This window comes from Sinocyclocheilus rhinocerous, unplaced genomic scaffold, assembly GCF_001515625.1.
Source record: "Sinocyclocheilus rhinocerous isolate Xijiao unplaced genomic scaffold, SAMN03320098_v1.1 scaffold1509, whole genome shotgun sequence".
In the NCBI taxonomy this organism is placed as follows: domain Eukaryota; kingdom Metazoa; phylum Chordata; class Actinopteri; order Cypriniformes; family Cyprinidae; genus Sinocyclocheilus; species Sinocyclocheilus rhinocerous.
This window is the reverse complement of record NW_015662985.1, coordinates 1-27,932: the sequence shown is the minus strand read 5'-3', so window position 1 is coordinate 27,932 and position 27,932 is coordinate 1. Positions and strand designations below refer to the sequence as shown.

Below are 27,932 nucleotides of genomic sequence, written 5' to 3'. Positions count from 1 at the left end.
TTTTCTTTAAAAAAAAAATAAAACTAACACTTGCTTCTCTATTCTTTTTCTATTCTATCTGTTTTCTTTTTATTTATTATATGATTTAAAAAAAAAAAACTTGCTACATGTACTGCATTAAGCTAACTGAGACTTGTTATAGCACTTGCATATCATTGCTCTTTTGTTGATTTTGATTGCTTTCATTGTCCTCATTTGTAAGTCGCTTTGGATAAAAGCATCTGCTAAATGTAAATGTAAATGTAAATATTGGCACACAAGCGAGAAAACTTACTTTTTTGCACTTCTGAGAATAAACACTGAACTTTTGATTTCATTGTCACATCACTTCATTTTTACGCCTCCATCTGCCGGTACATTTAGAGCAGTGGTGATTATACTGTTTGAAACATCTCTGTGCCCCTTTTTTTGCAGTTGTCACACCACTGTCTCTCTTGCAATAACGATATTTGATGCTCTGAGCATTGAGGGACCGGTAATAGATGCAAGGCCTCAAGCCCCCATCCTTCTTGTTGACGAAGAAGAAACTTGATGTGGCAGGGGAAGTAGACGGACGAATGAACTTCTGTTTCAGAGCCTCTTCAATGTACTACTCCCTAGACTTTTGTTCCGGGATGGACAAGGGACATGAGTCGCACTGAGCAGTCTGGCACATGAGAGATGGATGGAATCCACTTGCATGGGCTCTGGTGCTGGAGGGCTGGCAGAGTGGGTTGCGAGCAGAGGAGCTGCAGCGGGAATGTTGGAGGTAATGTCAGCGAGCCTCTGAGAAATCCATATTGAGCGTTGGATGAAGGCCTCTAGTCCAATTATGTCATCATAGATGGCCATTTGTTGACGGATCTGCAGGTACAGACAGTGTCGATAAGCGGTTAAGAGGGCTGTCTCGTTCCAACCACTCGTTGCTGTGAGTGTACGAAACTTTTCCCTTGCCGTAGACAGAGCCGTTGATTGTTAACAAAGAGGGTATTAGCAGTTTGACCAAACACTTCTTTAAAATGGGTGGTAAAGGTCGTCAGAGCGCTGTTAGCTGGGCCATTGTCATCCCAAATCACTTTAGCCCATTAAAGAGCTCTTCCTGATAGAAGTGAAATTATGTATGCTATCTTGGCATGGTCTGAAGAGAATAAGTGAGGCTGAAAATACAGGGAGCATTGGAGAAGAAAACCGTTGCATTCCTCCACCTCACCACTGTAGGGCGCTGGCCGTGCCATGGGACTGTGGTGTGGTGGTAAAGAAGATGGAATGGTCTGTGGGGGTAGAGATTGCCGTACAGCCTGTATGAGTTCAGCGAATGGGTCTGATACAGGGCGATGAACATCGCTTGGGTCCAAGATGTGTTGTCGGTCTAGTCTTCTGTCACAACAGAAGAGGATAGATGGCAGATAAGCTCAACACAGATCTTTAATTAGCAGTGCAAGCAATGGAGGCAAGCGATGCACAGCAAAGGTAAGTATCACACAACACCGTAAATAGTAATTCAGCAGAATGGAGGAATGAACAGTCTTTAACTTGCAGGTACAGGCAGTCGGACGAGAAGGCAGAAGACGATGAATCCAAACTTGAATCAGGGACCACAAGATGAGTCTAGGAGCATGATCAAAGGTAGAGAAGAGACGAGACTAGACAATGGTGACTGGTGCAGTGAGTGCTTATGAATGGTGGGTAATGGTGTGAGTGATTAGAATTCCGGGGAGAGTGAATGAGCGGGTGGAGTGCAGAGGTATGGCGCTGCTCTGTTGGTTGACTCCGTGACAGATGTCAGTGATGATACAAATGCTGAATCTGTGTTTATGTTCCCAGAAAGGAAAAAAAAAAAGAGAAAAACAGAGGCAGAGTGAAAAAGACTAATGCTACTGATTGGAAGTGAACAGCACTACCGTTTTTTCCGCTAGTAATATTACATCCAAACTTCACTTAATTTAATTTATTAAGTCACTTAATTCACTTGTATTTTAAAGAGCAGACAGCATTCTGACCAGACCCTGATGTTCTGCCATTCTTTGCCCTTATTCCAGTTGTCATCCCAGTCAACCCATCAATCAACCACAACAACAGTGCACTGTACAACTAGGATCTACAAATCAGCAGCCAGAAACCTGGTTGTGGTGTCCAATTGGCCACTTCACCACAACCAGACAACCTTGGAGGTTCAACTTTAAGACATCAGGAAAATCAGACACTTCTTGTCATGTTACTTTGACCTCTACTTTTCTAATTCAGTTTGAGAAACCTCTTTTTTTTTACAACAATGAATATCTAAAAATGTTACACAAAGCTTAGTGCCCTTCAAATGGAATAGTGAGTTCCTCTATCTTTTTGCTTCACTCAGAACACATGAGTGTGTTCAGCACATCTGTCACTATGGACAAGAAATGAGCTGTTCTCAAATCCTCAGCCAATCCCTGCATTAAACTGAACACACACAAACAAATGATCATAGCTCCTGACAACTGTAAAAACATTGATCTAACATGCTTCATGGCAACAGTAAATTCAATTTATTACTGTTGTTTACCTAAAAACAGTTCATCTCCTGAACTGGTCTCCAGTTTGATTGCCCATGCTGCAAACATGACATACTGTAATTAACTCCTGCCCATTAAAAATACAATACAACCACTTAATTACTGAGCCACAGAACAACAACAGAGAGTTGTGCAGAGCAAATGAGAACACAGATGAACACAAGATAAACAAATGGCTCAGTTCCTTGACATATCAGTAAATATCAGGATTCAGAAACCCTCTGTTGAAATGTCAAACTCCCAGCTTGCAATCTGGCAAAACATGAATAAAAGATGTCATAAATGGATCAAACTGGTTGCATTTCATATATGGGGTAAACCAAGATCAAGATCAAGGGAATCAGATACACTAATCACACACTTGTGGTGACCCTGCACTGGAACAACTGCATCACCTGAAGGGAATGTGGGTCATGGTGAGGATCAGGCCCTGAGCCCTGGATGAATGGCCTGCTAAATAATGACTTAACTGTTTGTTTTCAAACAATGACCTCAAAAAGTATTTAAAAACCTAAGCCCCACTTAATATGGACAAATTTAATTGTGTTATATCAAACTAAGTAGCATTTGATACTAGACATTTTCTATTCATTTACTTTATAATAATTTTTTTTTTTTTTACCAACTGGGCAAAGACATTTTTAGTTCACTTCGGTGTCAATTCTTGAACAGTATATAAACTATTTTGAAAAGTAGTGTTTAAGGGGCTGGGTGATGAACAACTTAACACTCAAACCTCATCATGTCCTTACCGTTACCTATAAAAATAGCAGCTAGTATAAATGAAACTGTTCAGTGAAGGTAAACACAGAGATAATTATAGTAACTCAAGAGTATGAACAATCATACATTTTGACGATTTGACGATGAGTATCTGCAGTGTCAGTCCCATTCTGTAAGCACTTCATAAAACTGCATGTGGCTCACTTGGATGTGTTTAGAAGTTTCCGACACAACATCAATTTCAGATCACAGATTAAAAGTTGTATAAACAAAGAACAATCACATTGTGTCAGGGTGATGATTCAAGATTTTTTCCCTGAATCAGTGAAAAAGAACAGACCACTGAAAGTTCTTTTTTTTTTTTAATCCTCAGCTTTTCCCAAGCCCTCATTAAAAAGAATGTTTGTGCTTTAAAAGCACATTCTTTAAAACAAGTGCAACTTGGTTTGATGTGCATCTATGCATCTACGACCAGCAGTAGTATTCAGGCAGAGAAGATACCTTATCAAGGATGAGGGCAGCTTCATTGGTCTGTCTGTCAGTCACTAGAGTAAAGACCTCCTCCTCATTCCCAGATTCAAGTCTGTAGTCCACCTGCCAGCTGTCCCCACCCCACTCATCCGCATCCCATGCCGACACTACAGTGACTGTGGTGCCCACTGAGGAATCCTCAGCCAGGTGGAAGGGTCCATACTAGAGAGACAGAAATGAATTAAAGATTTCTAAGATACTGTATGCAATTATGATAAAAATGGAGAATAGAGAAAGCATTAATAGGTCTGTGATTAGAAACCACAATATTTGTAACAACTTTATGAAGTTAGCCTTTAAATAAATGATACAGTCGTGGTCAGAATTGTTGGTACCCTTGGTAAATGTGATCAAAAAAGGCTGTCAAAATAAATCTGCATTGTTAATCCTAATGATCTTTTATTTTAAAAATTTACAAAAATCTAACCTTTCATTGAAGAATAAGAATTTAGAATGGGGGGAAATCTCATTATGATTTTCTTTTCTCTAATACACGTTGGCCACAATTAATGGAACCCTTTTAATACTTTGTGCATCATCCTTTTGGCAAAAGAAGATATTTTGAAGAATGTTGGTAACCAACCAGTTGACAGTAGCCATTGGCTTCCACAGAATGGGAAAAAAAATACTATGGAAGTCAATGGCTGTTTGGTTACCAACATTTTTCAAAATATCTTCTTTTGTGTTCAGCAGAGGAAAGAAACTCATACAGGTTTGGAACAAGTGGAGTGCGAAAAAATGATGACAGAATTTTCATTTTTGGGTGAGCTATCCCTTTAAAATTATCAAAAGTGACAGTAAAGACATTTATATTGTAACAAAAAAATATATTTCAAATACATTCTGTTCTTAAGCAGCACAACTGTTTTCAACACTGATAACAATACAAAATGTTGTGCATTTTGTACAACTAAACTCCTAACATACAGACATGACCTTCTAAAAAATGTTTCTACTTTAAGAGAGTGAAATAAAAATAAGGAAACCAAAGAACCAAATTGTTAGCTGAATGTGGCATGACAGTGTCTAGCAGGAGAGTAGAACATGTGTTTGTGAATATTTCTGCAAACAATGCTGTTCATTAATGTAAGTACAGCACCATTCATCAAAACATCATTCATCTAAGAAGTTTTGGCTGCATCACAGTTCCTAAAATTCATTGTCAACTAAATTAGGGGATACATAATGAAAATGAAAGGCACACAGCCAGTGAGGTGAGCTTTATGGATGTTTCCAGAATGCAGAACAGAGCAAGTCTTGCTCTTCTTTCAAAGCGGATCTAAATATACCTGCTGAATTCAAGCCAGCGCCACTGCTGCTGCCCTCCATCTTCACACCAGCACTCTGTCTGCACAACGCGTACATCTCCTGTATTATTCACAACACGTAGGCGTAAACACGCAGGGTATTTTCCAGAAATCAGGGACCACTGCCTGCCTACATCCTGCATCTGCTCTTCATCTCTCCTTTTGCTCATCTCTTCCCATCATTTTAGTCAGTGATCATCTCACTGTTTATTATTCAACTCGGCTGCATCAGTGAACAAAGATGATGACATAAGAAAGGCGCTTAGGGCTGTTCTGCATGAGTGAATGCGCTCATGTAGCATAAATAGATAACGCTACAAATTAGTAAGTGGTCATATTTAGAACATCACCTCAGGATAAGAAATATTTCCAAAAATAGGAGAATCAGATATGTTATGCAAACATTTGAACTTAAGCTCCACATTAACATCACAGCACAGTACATTATATTTCATTTGTTTACTCAATGTAATTATGTACTGATATTAACATTCTGGCTTATACAGATAAGATGATAATTATTTAATTGCTCTGGTCAATGACCAAATGTTTTTTAATTCATAATCATTTTCCTATTAATTAAAATTCATATTAAAATTTGACACTATTTTCTCTAAAATAAGAGAGAAACTTCAATTAATCCTATACAGTAAATTCTACAAATGATTTTAGGTTTCGCAACATAAAAAAAAAAAACTGCATTAAAAATATATATTCATTTTGAGATTAGATACAATTACATTTAACAATTAACTATTAAATTGAATGAATGAATGAGTGAATTAATTAATTATTTAATTTAATTATTACATTTTTATTTATTAATAAATTAATAAAGATGTATACATTTTTAGACTTAACGACTTTACTTTTGCCACCACACATTCACCCAAAATCAAAAATTCTGTCATAATTTACTCACCCTTGTGTCATTCCAAATAATTTTTTTGGAATGAGGAACATAAAACAAGTTATTTTTAAGAATTTGGTTACCAAACTGTAAAAAATACAATATAAGTCCATTGGAACCGAAACTGTTACCAGTGATCTTCAAAATATCTTCTTTTGCATTCCGCAGAAGAAAGAAATGCATACAGGTTTGAAATGAGAGTAAGTCATGATGGTGGGTTTTTGTTAAATGTGAGCCAAAATCATCACAATTAAAAGAACCAAAGACTTAAACTACTTCAGTCTGTGTGCATTGAATTTATTTAATACACGAGTTTCACAATTTGAGTTGAATTACTGAAATAAATGAACTTTTCCACGACATTCTAATTTATCGAGATGCACCTGTATTCAACATCAAGCGATACCAATAAATTAAAAATATATAATATAGAGTTGGCTGATAATTGATATGATATGCATCATTCATTCCTAAATCTAATATATTTTCAGGTAGAGATATAGTACCTTGAATATAACAATCTTGAATATAACGAAATAAATCCATAACTCAGTAATTAGAAACGATATAATAAAATTGAATGACAAAATGGCTTGCAAGCAAGCAATCAAAGATATGAGATCATTACTGGAGAAATGCAGAATTCATCTGAATAAACTTAATTGGTGTCATCCAATTATAGCTATGAACACTGTTCATTTGTAGTGCTCAAACCTATAAAAAGAAACACTCCCAGCTAAATTATTACATGTCCATAAGCCTGAGATTAAAGCATGGATTCCCCCTGAAAGCTCTTTATCTCAGTGATCTCTGTAAATCACATTTTCTAGAACACAGGTCTTGTACAAACACACACACTAACAGATAAAGAGAAATAAAGGGAGAAATAAGTCCACCTGCCAGCTGAGATGACAGCAAAAAACAAAAAAACAAAAACAAACATCAAGTGTCTAAAGGGAACTGATCTCATTCACAAAACTGAAAATAATATATAACAAAAACAGCAGTACCCATAGTGCACAGTCCATACCTCATGATGGGAAAAGATTGGTGGGTTGTTGTTTTCATCCAGAACTTTGACTATGACAGTGCAGGAGCTGTTCAACCCTGAGAAACAAGTCAGAGAACATATTGATTATCTGTTAATATCAATTAATATCAGGCGACATAAAAAGTCTTGCAAGATCTCACGTTGCTGTGTGACAGTACATCAGATTCTACATGGCATACTATTTATGTCAGCTGACACACTAGTCACACTGTGTGTGTGTGTGTGTGTGGAAAGAAAAGTGACATTTTGAGAGCCATTATTTGGGTCCATAAAATTACAGAGATCAATTATAGCAGCTCCATCATGCTGCATAACTACAGTAACTACCTCAAGTGTTACATGAAATTATGTTTGAGCATCACAATGTGAAATCTGAAAAAAGGTGTCTCTAATCACACAAACCAATCAGAGAAAATGGCACAAAAGGACACCAGTTATATTAAGTGGTGCCATTTTGCAAGACTAATTTAGCATTGATCAGTGTTGGTGATGTGTCGACCTTTAGCGTCCTCTGCCGTGATGGTGAGTGTGTACTGTGGAGCGGTGCCCTCCATGCTGTCCGCCTGCACTGTGATCACTCCCGAGTCCCGGTCCACACGGAACAAATTCCGGGGAGTCTCAGGCATCTGGCCCACCAGCCGATAAAATATCCGCACGTTATCGGTTTTCGGATCGTCGTTGTCAGCTGCTTGGACTGTGAGAATCTCTGTACCTGCGAGCAGAAGATCATACCACTCGCTAACGTGCTTTGTTTTAGTATTTAAATAGCATTTATATAGTGTGGTTAACCTTTAGTCGCAAGCTCCTTGACCACCGTGTGGTACTGCATCTGTGGGAACGTGGGCCTATTGTCATTGGCGTCCCCCACCATCACTCGCAGCTCCACAGGCTTAGCAATCTCTCTGCCATCTGGCCTCTCTACCACTATGTTAATATGAAACTAAAAGGGAAAAGGGATTCTTGTGAATTTTCATTTGCAAAGAAAACAGTATGTCTTCTGCCGATGTATTATAGTCATCTGTGGTCTAGAGTGCATGATGAAGAGAAATCATGCTCACTGAAATCCCAAATATACTATATATTGAATAGAAAAATTATTAAAAAACAAAATAGAAATTTTGTTTCTCTGTGTCGAATACACCTGTTGGCTAAAATTCAAAGGCTTGCTTATAAATTTGAAGATGTTCTGTCACTTAAAAAGTGGCTACACTCTTAAAAATAAAGGTGCTTCACGATGCCATAGAAGAACCTTTTAGTCTAAATGGTTCCATAAAGAACCTTTAACATCTGAAGAACCTTCCTGTTTCACAAAAGGTTCTTTGTGTCGAAAGAAGGTTCTTCAGATTATAAAAAGGTAAGAAAGAGATGGTCTTTAAAGAACCTTTGACTAAATGGTTCTTTGCGGAACCAAAAATGGTTCTTCTATGGCATCGCTTGAAGAACCTTTTGAAGCACCTTTATTTTTAAGAGTGTAGTTATCTGAAGGCGGGGAATCTCCAGTAAGCAGACATATTTACATTGGAACATCTTAAGACATTTAGACAACGTTCACACTGTCAGTGTTTGGGACTGACAACTGCATTTACTTTTAGCGTGAGTCTTAAAATGTTCGGTTCAATCAGCAGTCTGAATGTGCAACTGAAGTCAAGCTCGTATTCTATTTGTGACTATCACCTTTAACCATAGCGACAGTGACTAAAGCCGATTTTAAAGATGGTGACATCCAAAATGGCAAAGTCTTATCACGTGACACGGCAAGAGTTCAACTGAGGCGTTCCATGTTAATTAATCAACAGAAGGTTTATGCCTCAGTAAGCAGAGGATTTGAGTCACTCGCAGACCAAATAAACTGTGGAGGACGGTGACTGGATCTAAACCTTCAGATGACACAAAGCTCATATCCACGTCTCTGAATATTACTGAAACCATACATGAAAGCCCACAACATGTCACAGAGGGGCTCTCTCACACTGTATAATGTGACGTACGACTAGTTATGAGTCCTGAAAATTTACTGGTGTGAGTTCAGTTATAGAACGCGACTGTCACTCTCGTAAATAAATACAATTTGTTTGAATGCAACCATATTAATGACTCAAATACTGGACTGGCAGCTGCATTTTGCTGCTGAGTGAATGTGGCCTAATGGAGTTACATGGCTGGAGGAGTGAAGTCATGTAACATCACTGTGTGATCAGTAACAAACAATTGGGATTTAGAATGGTATATTTAGGAACAGTATTTATTTACTAGTTCATATAATCCTCAAGCATGACATAGGATTTGGTGTGCTGTCAAAAACGTGTGCAGGACTCGGCTCAAGCTTTAACATGGACTACTGGTGGACTACTTGATTTAATAAATAAATATAAATGGATAAAAATGACCATCAATAAATGATATTGGAGTGTGGAAAATAAATGGAGCTGGAGCAACACCAGATTGAGGTTTTACAGTTCTCACTCTTGTTCTCTTATCATTCAAATATCAAAAGCAAAACAACAAAAGTACATACGAGATTAACTATTGCACATTAGAGTTTCTGTAGTCATTCTGTTTTTATAACATTCAGAGAGGGTTTAGCACATATAGTACTGATGTAAACATATACAAGTATGACAGAAGTTTTTTTTTTTATCTTTCACCTGGTCCTGTGTTTCTCTGTCCAGAGGAGCATTCAGGTAAATGATTCCTTCCCTGTTGATAGTGAAAAGCATTTCTGGAAACTCTCCCTCAAGACTATACTCAACTGGACTGCCACTCCACTTCACCTGCAAACACACACACACACCCACACACACGTTGGTATTGGGACTCTAGGCATAATGGTTTTTATACTGTACAAACTGTATTTTCTATCGCCCTACACCAACCCTACACACAACCCTACCCCTCGCAGGAAACTTTGTGGATTTTTAGATTTTCAAAAAAAAACACCATTTAATATGTTTTTAAAGCCTTTAGAATACCGGGGACACAGGTAGTGTCCTCATAAACCACCTTCATTTTGTAATACCTGTGTCATACCCATGTCATTATACAAATTTGTGTCCTCATAAACCACCCAAACCAGTGCGCACACACTCACAAAATACACAACATAACCAATCAATACTACTGAAGACATTAACAGTAGTTAACTTGAATGAACATGTTTACCCAAAGGCCGATCTTAAAATCAAGATTGCTTTCTTTATACAATGCTCACACAAGGCACCTGTGAGGGCACCATCCAAATGGCTTGGACATCAGATTTAAACAAAGATGAGATACAGTGTTTGAGGAAAACCCTGCCTGTTTAGGCACTGCTGAGAGTTAGCTGATAAGTGCGGTGAGGCCGGCACCTGCCAAAACAAACCAGCTGCCCTCGCGATGGAGGGATTTTCCACTGCACTGCGACACATGATGCAAACGGTCCTGGAAAGGGTGTGGAAACGCACCGAAGAAGGAGAGGACCCTGTAGAGGGGAGAGTGAGGGGGATATGTGTATCTCCTCAGTACCTCACCCTCCAACCGTTTGTTATGGAGATGGCTCTCCAAACTCAAGCACTTTGTATACATCAGTGGGCCTCTCTAATGATGACCTGCCCACACTGTTATGAACCGTCAAGAGCAGGGCTTTGAAGAGATTAATGTGTGTCGTCCTGCTGTTCTAAAAATGGTGAGCACCGACTAAGGTGATGTCATCTATTTAGTTTCCAAAGCCTGTTTTTGATAGAAGTGATAGAATCCTCTTAGGACGAGTCAGTTCATGCCTTTGATGTTTAGTGCTGTGGATTGACAAGAGAGAGTGTTAACAGTTGGATGTTGAAAATATATTCTTGTGATAAGGAGTTCATCCATGCACATTGAGGAGATGCAGGTTAATATGGAAGCCCTAGGAGACCATTATTATTTTTGTTCTGTTGCGTTTTCTTACGATCACAAGAAAATAAAAAAAATACTCACCCTTTCACCGATCAGTCGGAAATAATTTAATCGCATCTGACAAACATCATTCTATAATCATGCAGGAGTCCTGGACACTTGATTTGGCTAACAACTAAATTAATCAGTTACTATTGTGTCTATGATGATGAAGTTGTATCCTCCTACTCCTCCTCCTCAAGTGTTACTGATACTGATTTGGAAATGCTTCATCACTGAGTCACAGTAGTGAATCTCTGATCAAAGTAATTTAAAAATAAATAAATACAAATAAATTGCTCATCCATGATGCAGTCATATACCGGTATATTGGGGTTATAAATGGAAAAAATGAGGGGAAACAACTTTTATTTCGAGATCCTGATAAGCAACATTTGTTGTGTTGAATTGGTAGACAGGAAGTTATGCCTTGAGACAATTAGTTCCTTATAGATGTTTCTGTGAAGGACAGAATAATCAGGCTTCTTCTAAACTAATGTTTAGAACTTAATTAAAATGCAGCACAGTATAATCCAAGCACCCTGAAGAGTGTTTCCTGTTTAAGCAAGACATTTTTTTTACCAGCATCTTGCAAAATAAACCACAGAGTATCACAGATCACAGATTTACTGGAACAATGCCATTTGTTTTTAGCCTGGAGCTTCATGACATCCTCCACAGACTTGATTTAAAATGCTTCTGCTGTCACCCTATCTGTCTCTCATACACACTCAGTCACAAACAGCAAATTGTGACTCTTGAGCTGTGATTTGCCATGTAGGGTAAATTTGAGCAAAAAATAAATAAATAAATTGGAGAGAAAAATTTGATTGCACTATTGTGGCATCAGCACAACACATTCCCCCAGTTTCACAGACAAGGCCTAATTGAACTATGGCCTAATCCTGGCTTAGTCTAAGCCCTGTCTGTGAAACCAGGCCAATATCTATGAAATGGGGATTGGGCAAGATACTCAGTTTAACTGCTCTCCTGAATTGTGTCACCCCTGTATTTGGTGGATTTGAGTGAGAGCAAACAAACAAAGCTGACATCCCAAGCTGAAGTCATCCACTAAGCATTATGATCAAATAAAGCTCTTTATCTGAAATGCCAAAAGGGTTTTGTCGGAACACGTGGAGTTAAGAGGATTGAGATACACTTTTTTTATGTTTATTTCAAAAATGGAAAAAGATGAAATGAGGAGAGCACAGGCGATGCTGTCCAGCAATGTTGCTATGAGAGACAGAGAGAAATGCACGACATGCAGACTCTGAGTCCTTCATGACCACTAATCTGTTTCATAACCAGTGTAACTACAGCCACCCACATGCACATCACAGCACACACAAGTGGGTGGGAAAAGGCTCTTCCCATTTAAAAAAAAAGAAGAAAAAAAGTCAAGTCAAACCCAGCAAACACATAGCACACGTATGATTGTTCCTTATCTGACTCCCTTACATCAATAGTACTTTGACGGAAATTAATTTAAATATAATGCAATGCAATATCAATCCGATGTTCCATTACAGCATATTTTTGTATTAAGATTATATTGCTTCATATTTTATATTAAGATTAAGTTATTTTTTATAAGATTAAGTTATATATTAAAATGCAGTTAAAATTGCACATATCAAAACCAATACTATAATAAAGAACAGTATTTCCAGATCCTCACCAGTAAGCCTCAAGTACCCCTTCATCCACATCACTAAAATGATATATTTTTCTTATTAAAAAGTATCAATGTGGGTAAATAAATAAATAAATAAACTCCAAACTCACAAAAGCACATATTCTTTTACAAATGTCATTCAAAGGAATTAACTTGCACACATTTAGCATATTACTCTGTTTTCTTTTCTTAAAAGAGGCCTGAAAAATTATGATATCATGATTATTTCTTGTAATCTACTGATAGCCCTAATATTTTAAAGTTGGAATTTTATGTTTTAGGTTTAAAAAGCAACATCGAAATCTTCCACCCTGCTTGAGTACATATAGCCCTGGTTGGGAAAGGAAAGCATTTCCAGGAATTTTAGTGGGTGGAAAGGACGCTGGTGTGTGTAGGAGGCGCCCAGGAAGAAGAGAGAGGACGATCTTTTGCCACAAACCCACGAAACAACTTGTGACTGCAAAAGATTATTCTGCAAACACATATCATATGCACTTTCCCCTGCACACTGCGCAATTTCACTCTAATATCACTGGCTGTATTCAAGCAAGATTTCACCTTTGCTGGGGAAATAGATGCAGTAAAGATAAGTGCTAAGAGGCCAAAAGTAGATGCCCCACATCCACTATCATGACATCAGGTGTTTCATAGACAGTGACTTTGTGTTAAGATGGCAGTGAGTCGTGACTAATATAAAATCTGAACATCAAGCACAAGGTCATGTCATGATGAAAGCCATGTGCAATTGTGGGATGCTGCCACAGCTTGCCTTTGAAGAGGATGAATGCAATATAAAACAGACTCACCTATGTTAATATACACACACACACACACACACACACACACACACAATATCTATCTCATGCCTTCAGTACACCTAGAGTCATTCGTCATACACTCTTAAAAATAAAGGTGCTTCACGATGCCATAGAAGAACCTTTTTGTCTAAATGGTTCCATAAAGAACCATTAACATCTGAAGAGCCTTTCTGTTTCACAAAAGGTTCTTTGTGGCAAAAGAAGGTTCTTCAGATTATAAAAAGGTAAGAAAGAGATGGTTCTTTAAAGAACCTTTTACTGAATCGTTCTTTGTGGAACCAAAAATGGTTCTTCTATGGCATCGCTGTGAAGAACCTTTTGAAGCACCGTTATTTTTAAGAGCGTACCTGTGAGATTGGGATTGGATATGGTCCAGGCAGATTCTCCTGCAGTCTCACAGGGTCAGGTGAGGCCCACGCGTTCCCAGTCACCTCCACTAACACAGTTCCAGTGGAGAAGAAAGCGTTGGCCTTGCCGGCCATGTCCTGCACCATCACAGACAGCTTGTAGCGGCCACACATCTCTGGATCTAGAGTTGAGGCACCTGGACAGATGGACAGATAAAAAAAAAAAAAAAAAGTCTGACATACCAAAGATCAACAACACACCAACAATAGCTAAAAAGGGAAAATATATCATTGGTTTTATTTTCCCAACCGTTCCAATATTATTATTAATATTAACATTGTGAAGTATTATTACAATTTCAAATGTGCATTTTCTAATATATTTTAAAATGTAATTTATTCTTGTGATGGCAAAGCTGAATTTTCAACAGCCAAGTCTTCAGTGTCACATGATCATTCAGAAATAGAAATATTTTTAACAATGTACATTTATTTACTGTCACTTTTGAACAATTTAATGCATACTTGTTGAATATAAAAGTATTAATTTCTTTAAAAAATTTAAAAAATAAATAAATACTGACCCCAAACTTCTTAATGATGGAAGCGTAAGTCAGATTAAATTTCTGTTATTTGAATCAAACTGACTACATTTGGTTACACCACAAACAATTTAATTGTTTTCAATTGCACAGTTTCAGTTCTTGTAGTATAACTGAAAAAAAGCTATTTTTTGACATTCAGCAGTTTTGTTTATCACCTAACTGTTCCAGTTTATTTCTAAGGAGTGTTTAACACAAGATATATAATGCATAATAATAAACTTATTATTAATTATTCTTGACCAAATATATCAGTTGGACTATTAATTTAATTCATCCTAATCTTAGTCACGCACAAGCAGGAGTAGTTTATTACCATCCTCTGTAAGGGACACTTCTCCAGTGATGGAATTGATGGAGAACATGTGGCTGGCAGGGATGCGTGGTATCTGGTCCAGAAGACTGAAGCGCAGGTCCGCGTGGGCGGTGTTTCGGTCATCTCGGTCTAGTGCTTCCACCTGCATGAACGGAATTCCTGTGATAATGACACACACATATATCAGAATTATTTATCACAATCTACATGAACTGACACATTTAGATTGACAAGCAAATGGTGGCTATTTGCATATTAACAGAACTGAATTTCAAAAATAGCTTTTTCTTACAATTATATCATTTTTAATAATATATACAGGGTGAAAGGAGACAGGAAATGACAGCGAGAAGAGGGACGAATGGGACTGGCTGCTGTGCAACATATCAAAGCAAAGCTGTCGATTACCACTGAAAATAATTCCGTAATTATTGGCATGAGTTGACAGAGCTTAATTTTGTTGAAACCAGAATACATTCAAATTCCTTTAATTGCCCCATTCTTAATGTTTGATTGTAATCAAGTGACTGCAAAACGGCTTACAATCTCACAACTAGCCTGACATTCAACACAGGTCATTACTGATTTTCTATATTCAAATAATTGCCAATGTACATTCAACATAAGCGGATGACTTCACTGCACTGATAATAGATGTTGAATCATTATCATTGTTTGTTTCTTAAGTATGTTCGCTTTCTTCCTCAGCATGAAGCCTCTGAGGTCAGGGTACACGGGTCTCTTTATTGTGATGTTCCTAAAATAAGAGATGAGTAATCTCTGAATATTAATGAGCAAAATCATTTTTCATTTTGGTCTTGTAATTCACTCCAATCTCTGTTAGCGTTTCGGAGAAAACATTCAAGAACCTGAAGAACACATGAGTGTTAGTGCTTCAAGGGCATTTCATCTGTCATCACAGTGATGTACAGGTAAAACAGCTTGTTCTCATATCTAACAGACATAAAAAGCTCTTCATGTGTCTCATTATGGAAAGGAAAAAGAGGGGAAAACAGCCATTCAATTACGCCACACTAAGCTATTTCTAACTGCACTACTATGCTACTCTAATTTATGGTGTGTAAGAAACATGTGACATTCAGTCTATATCTCATTTAGCATCTCATGGCTGTAGAAAAAGTCAAGGCGATTAGGATAAGCATCAAGCAAAGGCCTGCTGAACGCTTCCCCACCCACCTTTGAGAAGCCCCAGCTGCACGCTGCCTCTCATGCTCTCTTCCAAGAACACTGGCACGTTGTCGTTCTTATCGATGACACACACCTCGACAGTAAAGCTCTGAGTGTTTATGGACTTTGTGAAGGACACCTGGGAAAAAAATGACTACGGTCAAATCACTCAAGCAGCATGTCTTATTAGAGCTCAAACCTTTTTGCTTCACGTTTCATTGGTCGGCAATTTTAGTCAGCATTTGTTATTTTGGCCTGCCACCGGATGTATTGGATGCAGATTTTTTACATGCTGAAAAATGACCTGAGTGGCATAGGTTTCATTTGAACATTAGGGAGACACTCAAGAAGCCATGCGCTGAAGCAGTCAATGCTGAATTTAAATGAATTTTAAAAGAATGAATGACAAAAACAAGTCTTCTTGAAATATAATTGATACATATGAAAGTGTCTCTTGATGTACTTTTAAAAACTTACATTAAATATGGGTCTAAGACAAAGGAACATTTCTTTATTGAATGATTTTTAACAAAAAGCTAATTCCTTTACGATTCTGCACCTGCAAAGAGTAAGATGGCTGCTTCTCTCTGTCCAGAGGTTTAAGGGCGTACAGGAAGCCTGACTCCACCCCAAAAATTCCTTCATCGTCACCACTTACAGTCAGATCAGAATAGGTCAGGGGGAGATCTGGCAACTGTAAAATCAAAATATGATTAATATATGAAACACATATTATAAATATCAATAGTGTGAAATTGTATGCTCTGCGTAGATGTCAAAAGATCTTCTGATGAACATCTAATGAACATCTTTTGCTTTATTCATTTGTTTTAACAGACACCATTATGTACTGTATAGTTTACACTTGGCATTAATGTGATCTCTGTATCTGGAATGTATGTTGTAAACGTATGTATGCATTAAAAAGACAAGTGTAAAAGCCTTTTTGAACTGCTTGTTATATCGAGAAATTTTGAAATGCAATTTGGGATTGGAAATCAGTGTACTCTTTTTAACACTATAGTCATCATATCTGCATTCAAATCACACAAACCCCACCCACTCCACCAAAGGCTTTACCAGGTCTGATATGCTCAGCCACCTGATTTCTTTTTAAAAGAATCACTAGCTTTGCATTGATGTAATTTCTGCAGTTGTCACTTCCAAAATTTTTGCAGTTTGTAGATAGCCATTGGTCTTTTTAGCAGCAACAAAAACTTTATTTTCAAATAGTGAATAGATTATACACAGCCACACACAAACACTCCCCTTATAATCACTGAAGCTGTGAATCCATTAACAGTCAATCAAGCTGTGTGCACTACACAAGGTTTATCTTATTTACATTGTGTCTGTACTTTGGCATTTTGAACAGGTGACATTCAAGTGTATCCGATTGGCCATTGTGTTCATGTGCTCTGTGATTGGTTATAATGTTCCAGGATGCAAAATAGCACATTGTAAACAAAAAGAACCTTTGCCACAGTGGTACTTAAACAGAATGCTGGTGTATCTGACACTTTTCACAGTTATGTTATTGCGGGAGCTGTGATCATAATCACTTTTTTTTGTTAATTGAATTATGCAGCCATAATTTTAATCAATTATCTGGATACTGAAGCTACTTTACTGTATGTGGATAAATTAAGCTACATTCTAATTGCTGATGATATGTGCTGCTTGATTAGATCACACTGAACACATTTTGCTGCCTACAAGTGCACGTGCTGGAAAACTCAGAGTCAGGCATTATTTATAATGACCTAATGAGTACAAGTAACACATACCATAACATGGAAGTACCCTAAACAAAACAAATGAATTATATTGTGAACAATAAACCCACATAACTCATCAGAATTCAAAATTATATATGGAAATATTATTTTTTGTCACTTACTGTATATAGGCTATCACAACTAGGCCTATCTGTGAAGCAAACCGTGAAAGTTGAATAATTAACACCATTCCCTACAGACTTACTTACTGATCTCTATATAGATTATACATATATCATCTATTTTATAGACCAGTGTTTCTGGCAAGTTTCAAATCAACACGTTCCTTCCAACATCACCTTGTGTACCATCTAGAAATTCCCACTTATGACTTGGCTTGGTCATTTGTGTGCTCAGAACTCATAATTATGATATCCCCAACTACACTTGAAGAGCACATTATTGGCTGTGAGTGTAAACACTGTTTGTGTAGTAGAAGCGGTCAGTGAGACGGTAATGATGTTTGGCTGACCGTTCTCTAGATGTCTGTGAATAAACATGGCTGCAACTGTTGACAGCAGTTATGTGGCTCAGTGGTTGACACCAATACATAGAGATTCTGAATTAAGCTGGGCATGAGGCTCCAAATGCTCTTTGTTCAGTACTGGCACATCCAATACAGGGTACAGTGTGCATGTGGTCACATATCTTAAATAGCACACGAACCTGCACAGTCAGTGTCATGCCAAAAATTCCCATCTGCCTGGCCAGTGAATTTGAAGTCTTTTGTTTGGTTCCTGGAATGTAATTCTGAAGATCTTTTTTTTCCATGCTTGCCTAGCATATTTAGAATAACATGCCAGTGAGTGTTTGTTAGGAAAGGTAAAGATTGATTGAAGTGCTGATTGCACACACAGCATGACTCGCGTGGCACTTTGTAGCTCGCCTTTCCCCTTGTTCAATCTGAAATGCTGCCTACACATCTGCACAGGATATCCAGTCTTTTAAACCCATGCTTGGTTGTTTTGATTGACTGCGGTAAAAAAGCAAGAAAAAAAATGATCAGGTCTATCTGTGTTGCCTGTAGCCAAAATACAACACTCAACTGAGAGGGGGGGAAAAATGAATTGCATCATACCTCATTTGACACTTATTTTTGTAAGCCTAAACAAATATTATGTAGCCATCATTCTGTTCTTTCAGTGATTACACAGGGTGCGGGTAATTATCCACCCACTCATATATAGGCCATTATACTTGATTTGGACATGGCACAGAGACTGTTTTGATAGCATGCCGTCAAATGCATAAATTGATAAGCGAGAAGCACTAGGACCCAAACAGTCCTTCAGAAATGCCGCCAATTACAGTGTCAAAGTGAAAAGCTCTTTGGAGAGCAACCGGGCTATTACTAAACGACATCTGGTAAAGATGTCTGACACAGGGTTTGAAGTAAGGCATTGTACAGGAGCTCCATATTTAGTTTTATGACGACTGGTTTATGCGTGAATGCCTGCTCATAATTACACCTTGAGTTCTGAGTGCTCTGGGAAGTGGGATGTAGGGTTTATTGAATGGCATGTTCAATGCTCTGCTTTTTCAGTCCTTTCTCGATGTTGCTCTTAGAAGCAGTCATTAATACATTCTCAGAACTCTTTAGTCATTCGCAACACGGCACAAGGACTGTCCATTTTAACCAACTAAATTCAGTCTATAAATAACATACACAACAATTTCTTTCATTGTAGTCTCTTTAGACAATATGTCACCTAGTCAGAACTTACAGAGATTAAAATTATTAGCCTACTGAAATGTTCAGAACCTTGGTGTCACATCTGCTCACTTTTGAAAATTACATAAATTCTTCGGTCTAGACAGCTTTTACTAATATGTAAACTTTCTAAAGTCATTTTGTCCTCCTTACTGAAAGAACTCACCTTGGTGAGGTACCATGGGAAAATACCATCATAGTTTTCTGGAACACCAATTTTAAGATGAGCAGTCTCAGAAAGCAAAATGTTCTGAGACAGCACCTAAAATAGAAAACAATTAATTGCAGAAGTAAATCATGTTGAGTGATAAACATATACAGTGGGTATAGAAAAGAATCATTCTCCATACTCCTTTAAAATAATCACATTTTGTTGCTTTGCAGCCGGAAATAAAAATGGACACAGTTTTTGTTTTATCCAGCTGTATCCAAGTGTTTTATCCACAGAGCTTTCCTGGAGCATTTCAGTCCTTGGTAGTGCAACTGAAGCAAGCAATCAACTATGGGTGGCAAGACACTGTCGAAAGATCTACGGGATAAAGTTGTGGACAGGCACAAGTCAGGAGATAGATAAAAAAAATCAAAGGCTTTATCAATGTCTAGAAGCACAGTGAAGTCTATTATTAAGAAGTGGAATATATTTGTTAGAACATGAACCCTCCCTGGATCAGGACGTCACTCTAAACTGGATGAAAGCTAGGAGGAAACTGGAGATGAGACCAAGAGACATACAGCAACTCTGAAGCAGTTGCAGGAATTTATGACAAAGAGTGGTCATTGTGTGCATGTGACAACAATATTGCAAGAAAAAAGCCACTCCTCAAGCCTACAGCAACTCTGAAGCAGCTGCAGGAATTTATGACAAAGAGTGCTCATTGTGTGCATGTGACAACAATATCACAAATTCTCCACAAATGTGGCTTGTATGGGAGCGTTGCAAGAAAAAGCCACTCCTCCAGAAAGGCCACATGCAGTCACGACTGAGCTTTGCCAAAACACACCTTGAAGATTCTGAGGCAGATGAGACTAAAATTGAATTATTTGGCTTCAACACCACGCAATATGTATGGCGGAAATCCAATACAGCTCACCATCCAAATAACAGCATTCCTACAGTAAAGCATGGAGGTGGTAATGTCATGCTATGGGGTGTTTCTCTGCAGCAGGGACTGGAGCACTTGTAAGAAGGACAAAAGGATGGGCAAAATACCGTCAAGTTCTTGAGGAAAATCTGCTGCCCTCTGCCAGAAAGTTGTCAATGGGAAGAAGGTTTATCTTCTTCAGAGCCCAGACTTAAACCCCACTGAAAATCTGTGGAATGACTTGAAGACTGCAGTCCACAAACGCTCACCATCAAATTGAACTGAACTTGAGCAATTCTGCAAAGAAGAGTGGGCAAATATTGCAAAGTCGAGATTAGACAAAGTTAGTAGAGGAATATCCCAGCAGACTAAAGGCTGTAATTAAAGCAAAAGGTGGTTCAACAAAATGTCATTCTTTTTCCAACTCAGTGATTCAGTTTTTTTTTATGTTGGTGTTATATCTTTCACTTGGATGTTTGCTATAAGTTGCACTGAGTAAATACAGCTGGATAAAAAAATAAAAAAAAATGTTTCCCGTCTTCATTTCAGGCTGCAAAGAAACAAAATTTAATTATTATTTTAAATGACAGTGATTCTTTTCTATATCCACTGTATATAGTCCAGACAAAAAGGCTAACTAAAAGAACTTACACTCAGTGCAATAAACCAAGCAATCAGAGATTCCATCCAGACAACAGTGGCCTTCACGCTTAAGACAAAAAACAACAACATCATTTTAGCATTCAGGCTTTGCATTTAAGTTCAATCTTTTTTATCTATTGATTTGTTAATGTTTATGTAAAAAAAAAAAAATTTAAAGTTTTTTTTTTAAGTTTTTGTAGTTTTTAATGGATAATAATGGATTTGCTTTTAAAGGTCAACTGCGTAAGTTTTTTTTTTCTTCATATGTGGTTCGTCAGCTGCTATATTGTAGTTTCGCTATATAATGTAAATGTAGTCTACATAATTAACTACATAAACATTCTGATCATTTCTTTGTGTGAAACCTTTGTGTGCACCTTTAAGAGAAAAAGTAGCCTAATAGTTTGAGCGAAGAATCAAGCGTGCCATCAGACAACTTTCCCTCCAGTTAATGTTAAACTCGAGTACACCTCATTAATGTAACATCACGTCAGGTGTCGACTTACTTTTGTACCCTACGCTTTTTCAGAGATAGCTACAGAATTTCGGCTAAATGTTGTTTTTTTTTTTATACAAAGCATGATCATAAAACAAGAATATCCGCTTTACAAAACATGACAGTAAATTATGTGCGTGTACCCAGCGATTAGCCTACATGAATGTAAACAAACAAACGAACAAACAAAAGTCTGTATACTCTACAATTACGTCGGGTAAAGAAAGAAAAATAAAATAATAAGCTACACCTTACACAACTATAGCATCTCTAGTCGAACTTTCTAAGAAACTCAATTCAGTTTACTGTAATCAGTGATGCGGTTGCTGAACAAGGCAGAAAAATTACAAAACTCTGCAAATTGACGTCACTGTGGACTGTGACAAAATCTTACTCACGTCTTTGTCTATCTGAACATAAGCTGTTTAATAAAAGCAGCTCTTACCTTCAGTCCACACTTCCCGTGAGCGAAATTGAGAATGGCTTCAAGTGTTAAGAGCATTGCCTCTCTTTTGTACCTGATTAATGATTAGCTTTCTTAATTTGGCCGAGAAAACCTTTAACTACATTGTTTCCTCCAATTACACAACTGACTAGCAAGTCCCTGGCTTGCATATGTATGGGGGAATAAATTACATGGTATAATAGCTTCAAGTCTGAATGTGTGTTTTGTGTTGGTAGTAGATTGAGCACAATGCAAATTAAAATTGTATTTTTAAAAAATATTTTATTATAAAACCAATTGTAAACGTAACAAAATTAACAACTCAATAATATTACATGGCATTAAGTGCAAATCAAATGTTTTTAAAAACAGCTCACAACACATAATTTATTGCTTCTATGTCGTTCATTTACACATGGAGCATAGATGTCAGAATAACCATATCAGACCTCTTATACTGAAACATCCTATTTATATTGCCTCTTGCCCTACCCCACCCGGCCCCCCCAAAAACCCAAACCTATAGTTCAGTGTCTTGGCTGAGTTACGAACCTGCGCACTCAGTTTCAAGTACTAACATTTGATTCCATATGTAATAGCAACAAAAAAATGACTTGTGCTCATCCCTTAGACGTCTGATACAGCTATAGTCCACATAAGGAAAATAACCTATTTCTTTTGCCTTTGTGCAAACACACCCCATAGCTCTCCAAAGGGAACATTGTGATCTGTGCATTTACCTCCTATTTACATGCGCAGAATTTGACAACTCTACATATTAAGGCAGCAAAACACAGAATAATGTAACATAACAATAAAAAGCCTCATGCCAGTCAACATAATCAACATGATTTTGTCAGTTTTGTTTCAAATAGAATCTCTTCTCAGTTTACAAAACAAGTTCATTTTTGTCTGTACAGCTAGACAGTCCTCATATTAGCATGAAAAACACACAGCTTCTGGTCGTGGGTATCAGAGGGCAAATTAGTCCAGTTTTTCATAGCACTGACAGGTCGTGACAGGATTTGGACTTCTGTCTGAAGGCCATCTTCTTGTTCTTCCGGGCCACCATACGGCCCAGGAAACGTTTGGCCTTTTTGCTGATGCTCTCGCGGCGCTTGCAGTTGGCCATCCGGCGGGCGTTTTCTTCCTTGCTGTCCTTGCGCAGGCGAATTTGCCGGACGATGCCCTCGAAGAGGTCGCGCACATTGTGATGTAGCGAGGCTGAAGTCTCAATGAACTTGCAGTCAAACACAACGGCACAGGCACTGCCCTCTAGAGAGACGGGGGAAAAGAGACACACGTGCAGGTGAGCATAAACTCCATTACCAGAGCGATGGAGGCTACGTGTCATCATTACTATGCCTCCTGGCTGTTCCTCAAAGCTCAGGAGACAGGCAAGTGCTTTATCCAAAACACCTACAACCTGACTCCAACCAGAGACTGCAAGGTCTGTTTCTACCTGCCATATTTAAAATGGAGAAGAAGGTGGCTGAAATCTTACCATCCACAGAAACTTCTCGGGACCGCACCAAGTCACTCTTGTTTCCCACCAGGATGATGGGGATGTTTTCCGACTGCCGAGCTCTGCGCAGCTGGATTCGTAGCTCTGAAGCTTTCTCAAAGCTGGACTTGTCTGTCACAGAGTACACGATGATATAGGCGTCTCCCATACGCATGCACTGATCTTTCAGCCACTGGCTGTTGTCCTGCAGGAACAAACTGGATGGTTATGCATGAAAAAGTTATTGCTGACCATAGCTAATGACAATGACATTACATTTTTTTATTTAGTTAACATATTTAACTTGAATCTTTTTCATTACTTTAATGTTTTATTTATTTTAATTTAGTTAAAATATTTTATGGTAAACATATATTATAATATTTTATTTATTTAAATTTAATAACTCTTCATACCCATTGCTTACCTGCTCCCATATGTCATAGAGAAGGATTGACGTCTCCTCATCATCGACCAGGAGGGATCTGTCATATGTGTTTCCTGAAATGAAGGAGCAATACATAATTACACATCTGTAATGTTACACAAGCTTTTAAATCAAAAAAGCACCACATCACTTAGTCTTTCCAGAAATGATTAGTCTGAAGGGGAAATCTTGATTCAAGCCCTTCTGAACACATAAGGACAACATCATTTTATATTTACCTGTTTCCTCGCAGTCGTTACTGTCTTCAACTCCTCCAAATATTCTCGCCAAACTCGACTTCCCAACGCCGTGCTCGCCCAGGAGGACCACCTTGTAGACCTGGGCGTCTGAGTCGCTGCCGGACGAGATGACCGAGTCGGAGGAGTCGGACATGCAGCTGTTCCTGTGCTCCTCTGCCGGACTGAAGCGCATGAGGCTGGACAGCTCGGTTGGCTGAGCCTCGGTCGTCGAGCGCAGCTCTCGGTCGTCCACCGGCATGCTCCTTCTGTGCAAGTTCTGCAGGTGAAGGGGAAACGGCATGCTACCTCTCCTCTTGTCCATGTTCCTCAACTTGTCTCCTTTGTTTAAGGTCATGACTCCAAACCTGTCTGTGTAAAATTATATTATAACAACTGTACACTATAATGACAGTTTGATACAAACTTACACCTATAATAATATTACTACTAAGTTACCAAGAGGAGTTGTAAGATATTAAAACATGTCAAAATGATACTTACATGTGATTGCGTCTACAACGTCTTCCGTTTAATGTCAAAATTCCAGTTATTCCGTTTAACGCCGTTATTCTTCCGCTGAGGGTTTCGCTTATGATCGGTGATGAGACGGATCCCTTATTTATGCGAGTGGCTGACGTCAGCCCGAGGGAGGGCTTGCCTCGGAGAATCACGAGTCTTTCTTGTAGTAGTAACATCATTTTGAGGGAGGGGCGGAATCCAGCGCGTGTGATTCACCATTCTGCGAGGGCGTCCGACAGAGAGGGTCTTCCCTCCCCTGCGCGTGTAATGCATAGACGATGGGCTGATTCATGTTCCGCTTTTACTTCAGCCATGAAATGGCTTCCTCACTGTATAGGTAAAGCAAAGGCGTATAGTCCGAACATAAAAATGCTTCATGAAAAGAAATCAGTGTAGGCTATATATATATATATATTTTTTTTTTTTTTTTTTTTTTTTTTTTTTTTTTTTTCCTCCTGCTAAAATAGAAAATTGCTAGTTTTAACTGGTTGAAGTTGGGCTGAAAATTGCTAGTTTTAACTGGTTGAAGCTGGGCTCCCAGCCTGAGCTCAGCATGCACTGTAAAATTCCTAATTTTAAAGGCAAAACAATGTGAAAATGCTGTGAATTGGTATACTGTAAGATACCTAATCATATATATGGTAAACTATTATATTTCAATGGACATTATAATTTTACTTTGTTTAAGAATTGTGTGTGTTACCCTAATGATCTTTTGCTTTGTTTGTGTGGTTAATTGTGCTCTCTAGTGTGATTATTGGTTTATCACAATGGCTGGAAAGGTCAATTTTGTGGATTTTGATTGTTGCCTACTGTACAGTAACAAGATTGGTTGGTTAACATATTATATGATTTCATGATATACAGTTATGAACTAAAATCACCAAGTCACCAACACGTCACCATGTAATTCTTGAAACATCATCACTTTGAATTTCTATGAAATATAATGAATAACATTTACCCAGGACCAGCAATCAACTGTTTTCCCCAGCATTCAAAAGGTATTACTTAAAGAGATTTTCTGATTAGTATCAGAATTAGTATCCATTGTCAGATTATCATTTATTATGTTTGTTGCATGCTAAAAACATCATCCTATAATTTTCAAGGGCAAAATCATGTTGGTGGAGTACATTTATAGGTAGTTCAATGTTGCCATCTAGTGGTACATGATAGGTATTGTCACGTACAGGCATTTACCAGCAAGTGTATCAACTATCCTGTGCCTTGCCAATACAGTTCTACTTTATTATTCCACAGTTATAATCGAAGATACATTTCCATATTTTGACTCTTATTTAACAGCTGATTGTATAATACGGGAGTTGCATATGGCTATTTCTTCGTTTTATCAGATCTGATTTTAATTAGTCTATTTTTTGCATTAGCACTCAGATTCTGTAAAACTAAATGTTAATTGGTTAACAGTAAGTTTCTGTACTATACACAGTGAAAAATTGTGATTACATTTAATGTAATTTCACAATAAGACTGTTAAAATTACGTTTTCTGGAAGTGAAAAACAACAAGTCATTGTATAATTTACAGTAAAAAACAAAACAATCAAACATAAATTGACACTCCCACAATTCCTTGCATGACACTTCATATTTGATGTTTTTTCATTGAAATAACTGTTTCTTCTTATTTTTTTCTTCTTTTCAGTTGTGTACATTTGGGTTTTATCTTACATGTAATGTTGTTAAATTAATGTTTATTGCATTATTTCGGTATCATGTGTGTTACCGTGATGGTGTTTAGTGCTTGTGTGAATGACACTGTGCACATTCTATATATGCTAGTATTTCCATCCTTAGCTTGTGATGAACGAGGTGATTCGTCATATGACCTTATCATCACCACCTGCTTTTGGTGGTTGCAAGTGTATTACAATGGTACAAAACAGACTTTAGTACTTCAATATGTTGGTATTTTAAGATTATATCAATAAATGAATTACAGTTTTTTACTGTGATTTGAAGTTAAGTCTGTTAAACCTATAATGTTGCTACCATATTTTTTACGGTAAAGTTTTGGCAACCAATTTTACCATTTTATTTTACACTATAAAACATTATATGGTAAACACACACACACACACACATATAACAACATGTACTAATTTATTCAGACAATATATGCTTTCTTTTTTGTGCTGATATATCCTGATTCCTGACATGTCCTTTCCACTTAATGCCCAGACGCACGACAAGCAAACATTTCAAATAAATAATCATAAATCAATGACGAAAATTAATATTTGAAGTTTGGTATTTATTTTCATGACCGGACCAAAAAAGACTTGCAATGTTAGCTAGTCTGGTAATTTATACAAAACAAAACTATTGTATAAGAGTTCTATTACGTGAAATAGTATCTATCATGCATTTTTAATGCATGCTAGTGAAAGCACTTTTGTGACTTGAAAGCCAAGTAAGTATAATCTAAACAGACTCTGCAAACTATTGTGCTTATTATAGTATCTGTGTATCATCAAAATAATGTGTTTCCTGTCATTCCCTGCATCATTTGAGGAGCATCAGCCTAACTTTTGTCTCTCACAAATGCAATAACAGAGTGCACTATAAGTTGGTCTGTGATGAAGGTTAATAATAGCTCATTCTAAAGAAGTTACCCTGCCTACATTAATAAGTGTCTAGTATAAAGATAATGATGTATTATGATCTATACCAGTAAAGCCATGTATTTGATTTATCTGTAGAAATTAAATATTTATACCACAGCAACTACAACAGTTCTACAACTGGCCATAGAAAAATTGGCTTATGGTTAAGTGATTGAACTTTTTTTTAAATTAAAATAACAAAACTGATTTCACATGTTTTGTTTTTTTTTTGGCAAAAACAAGATTTACAAAACAAAGCCGTGCAAATTATTTCTGTTGCACACATTTTCCATTTTGACCAATAAAAAATGTATTTGAAAAGTCCACAACTTTCTAAAAGTAAGGTCATTTTGTACATATTCATAAATATATGACAGCATTACAGAATAACATTTATTTCTGTATCCACGTACTGTCAAACAGAAAAAAATAATATATATATTGGTTCCACATGAATTCTCTATCACCACCGTTTCTTTTCCTGAGACATTTTTAAACTCTACTTGGAAGCACCTCTCACTTTTTAAGCACTAAACAGTCCTCCTGGTCTGGTATTGT

At 37.5% G+C, this 27,932-nt stretch overlaps 2 protein-coding genes across 3 annotated transcripts in view; both read right to left on the bottom strand.

Moving 5' to 3' along the window:
* The window catches only part of cdh16 (cadherin 16, KSP-cadherin), a 37,396-nt gene extending 15,295 nt beyond the window's left edge, over positions 1–22,101 (bottom strand). Inside the window, exons 1-12 of the mRNA XM_016538966.1 lie at positions 22,057–22,101; positions 21,125–21,182; positions 19,558–19,653; positions 16,462–16,596; positions 15,912–16,041; positions 14,715–14,873; positions 13,797–13,993; positions 9,696–9,821; positions 7,840–7,990; positions 7,550–7,762; positions 7,030–7,106; positions 3,753–3,944 (exon numbers count right to left, since the gene is read on the bottom strand). Coding sequence (XP_016394452.1) covers positions 3,753–3,944; positions 7,030–7,106; positions 7,550–7,762; positions 7,840–7,990; positions 9,696–9,821; positions 13,797–13,993; positions 14,715–14,873; positions 15,912–16,041; positions 16,462–16,596; positions 19,558–19,653; positions 21,125–21,160 — 1,512 coding nt within the window. The 5' untranslated portion in view covers positions 21,161–21,182; positions 22,057–22,101. The remainder of the gene's footprint in view (positions 1–3,752; positions 3,945–7,029; positions 7,107–7,549; positions 7,763–7,839; positions 7,991–9,695; positions 9,822–13,796; positions 13,994–14,714; positions 14,874–15,911; positions 16,042–16,461; positions 16,597–19,557; positions 19,654–21,124; positions 21,183–22,056) is intronic.
* Positions 22,102–22,511: 410 nt separating this feature from the next.
* Positions 22,512–25,185, bottom strand: LOC107728691 (GTP-binding protein RAD-like). Of its 2 annotated transcripts, none has more exons than XM_016538969.1 (5): positions 24,728–25,185; positions 24,227–24,595; positions 23,988–24,061; positions 23,561–23,765; positions 22,512–23,331 (listed from the first exon to the last, which is right to left on the bottom strand). In XM_016538969.1, exons 2-5 carry the CDS (start codon positions 24,579–24,581, stop codon positions 23,054–23,056), a joined length of 912 nt encoding a protein of 303 aa, XP_016394455.1. In that variant the 5' UTR covers positions 24,582–24,595; positions 24,728–25,185; the 3' UTR covers positions 22,512–23,053. The 2 variants fall into 2 exon arrangements, with proteins under 2 accessions (XP_016394455.1, XP_016394454.1); XM_016538968.1 differs by having other exon boundaries at positions 24,227–24,591.
* Between the last annotated feature and the right edge of the window lie 2,747 nt (positions 25,186–27,932).

Excerpts from the sequence above, each read along its gene's own strand:
- LOC107728691 (XM_016538968.1), bottom strand. The coding sequence starts at position 24,924 with ATGATGTTACTACTACAAGAAAGACTCGTGATTCTCCGAGGCAAGCCC. Across the intron at positions 24,062-24,226 it reads TAACGACTGCGAGGAAACAG|GAAACACATATGACAGATCC; the intron begins GTAAATATAAAA and ends CCTTCATTTCAG. Across the intron at positions 23,332-23,560 it reads CCGAGAAGTTTCTGTGGATG|AGGGCAGTGCCTGTGCCGTT; the intron begins GTAAGATTTCAG and ends CCGTCTCTCTAG.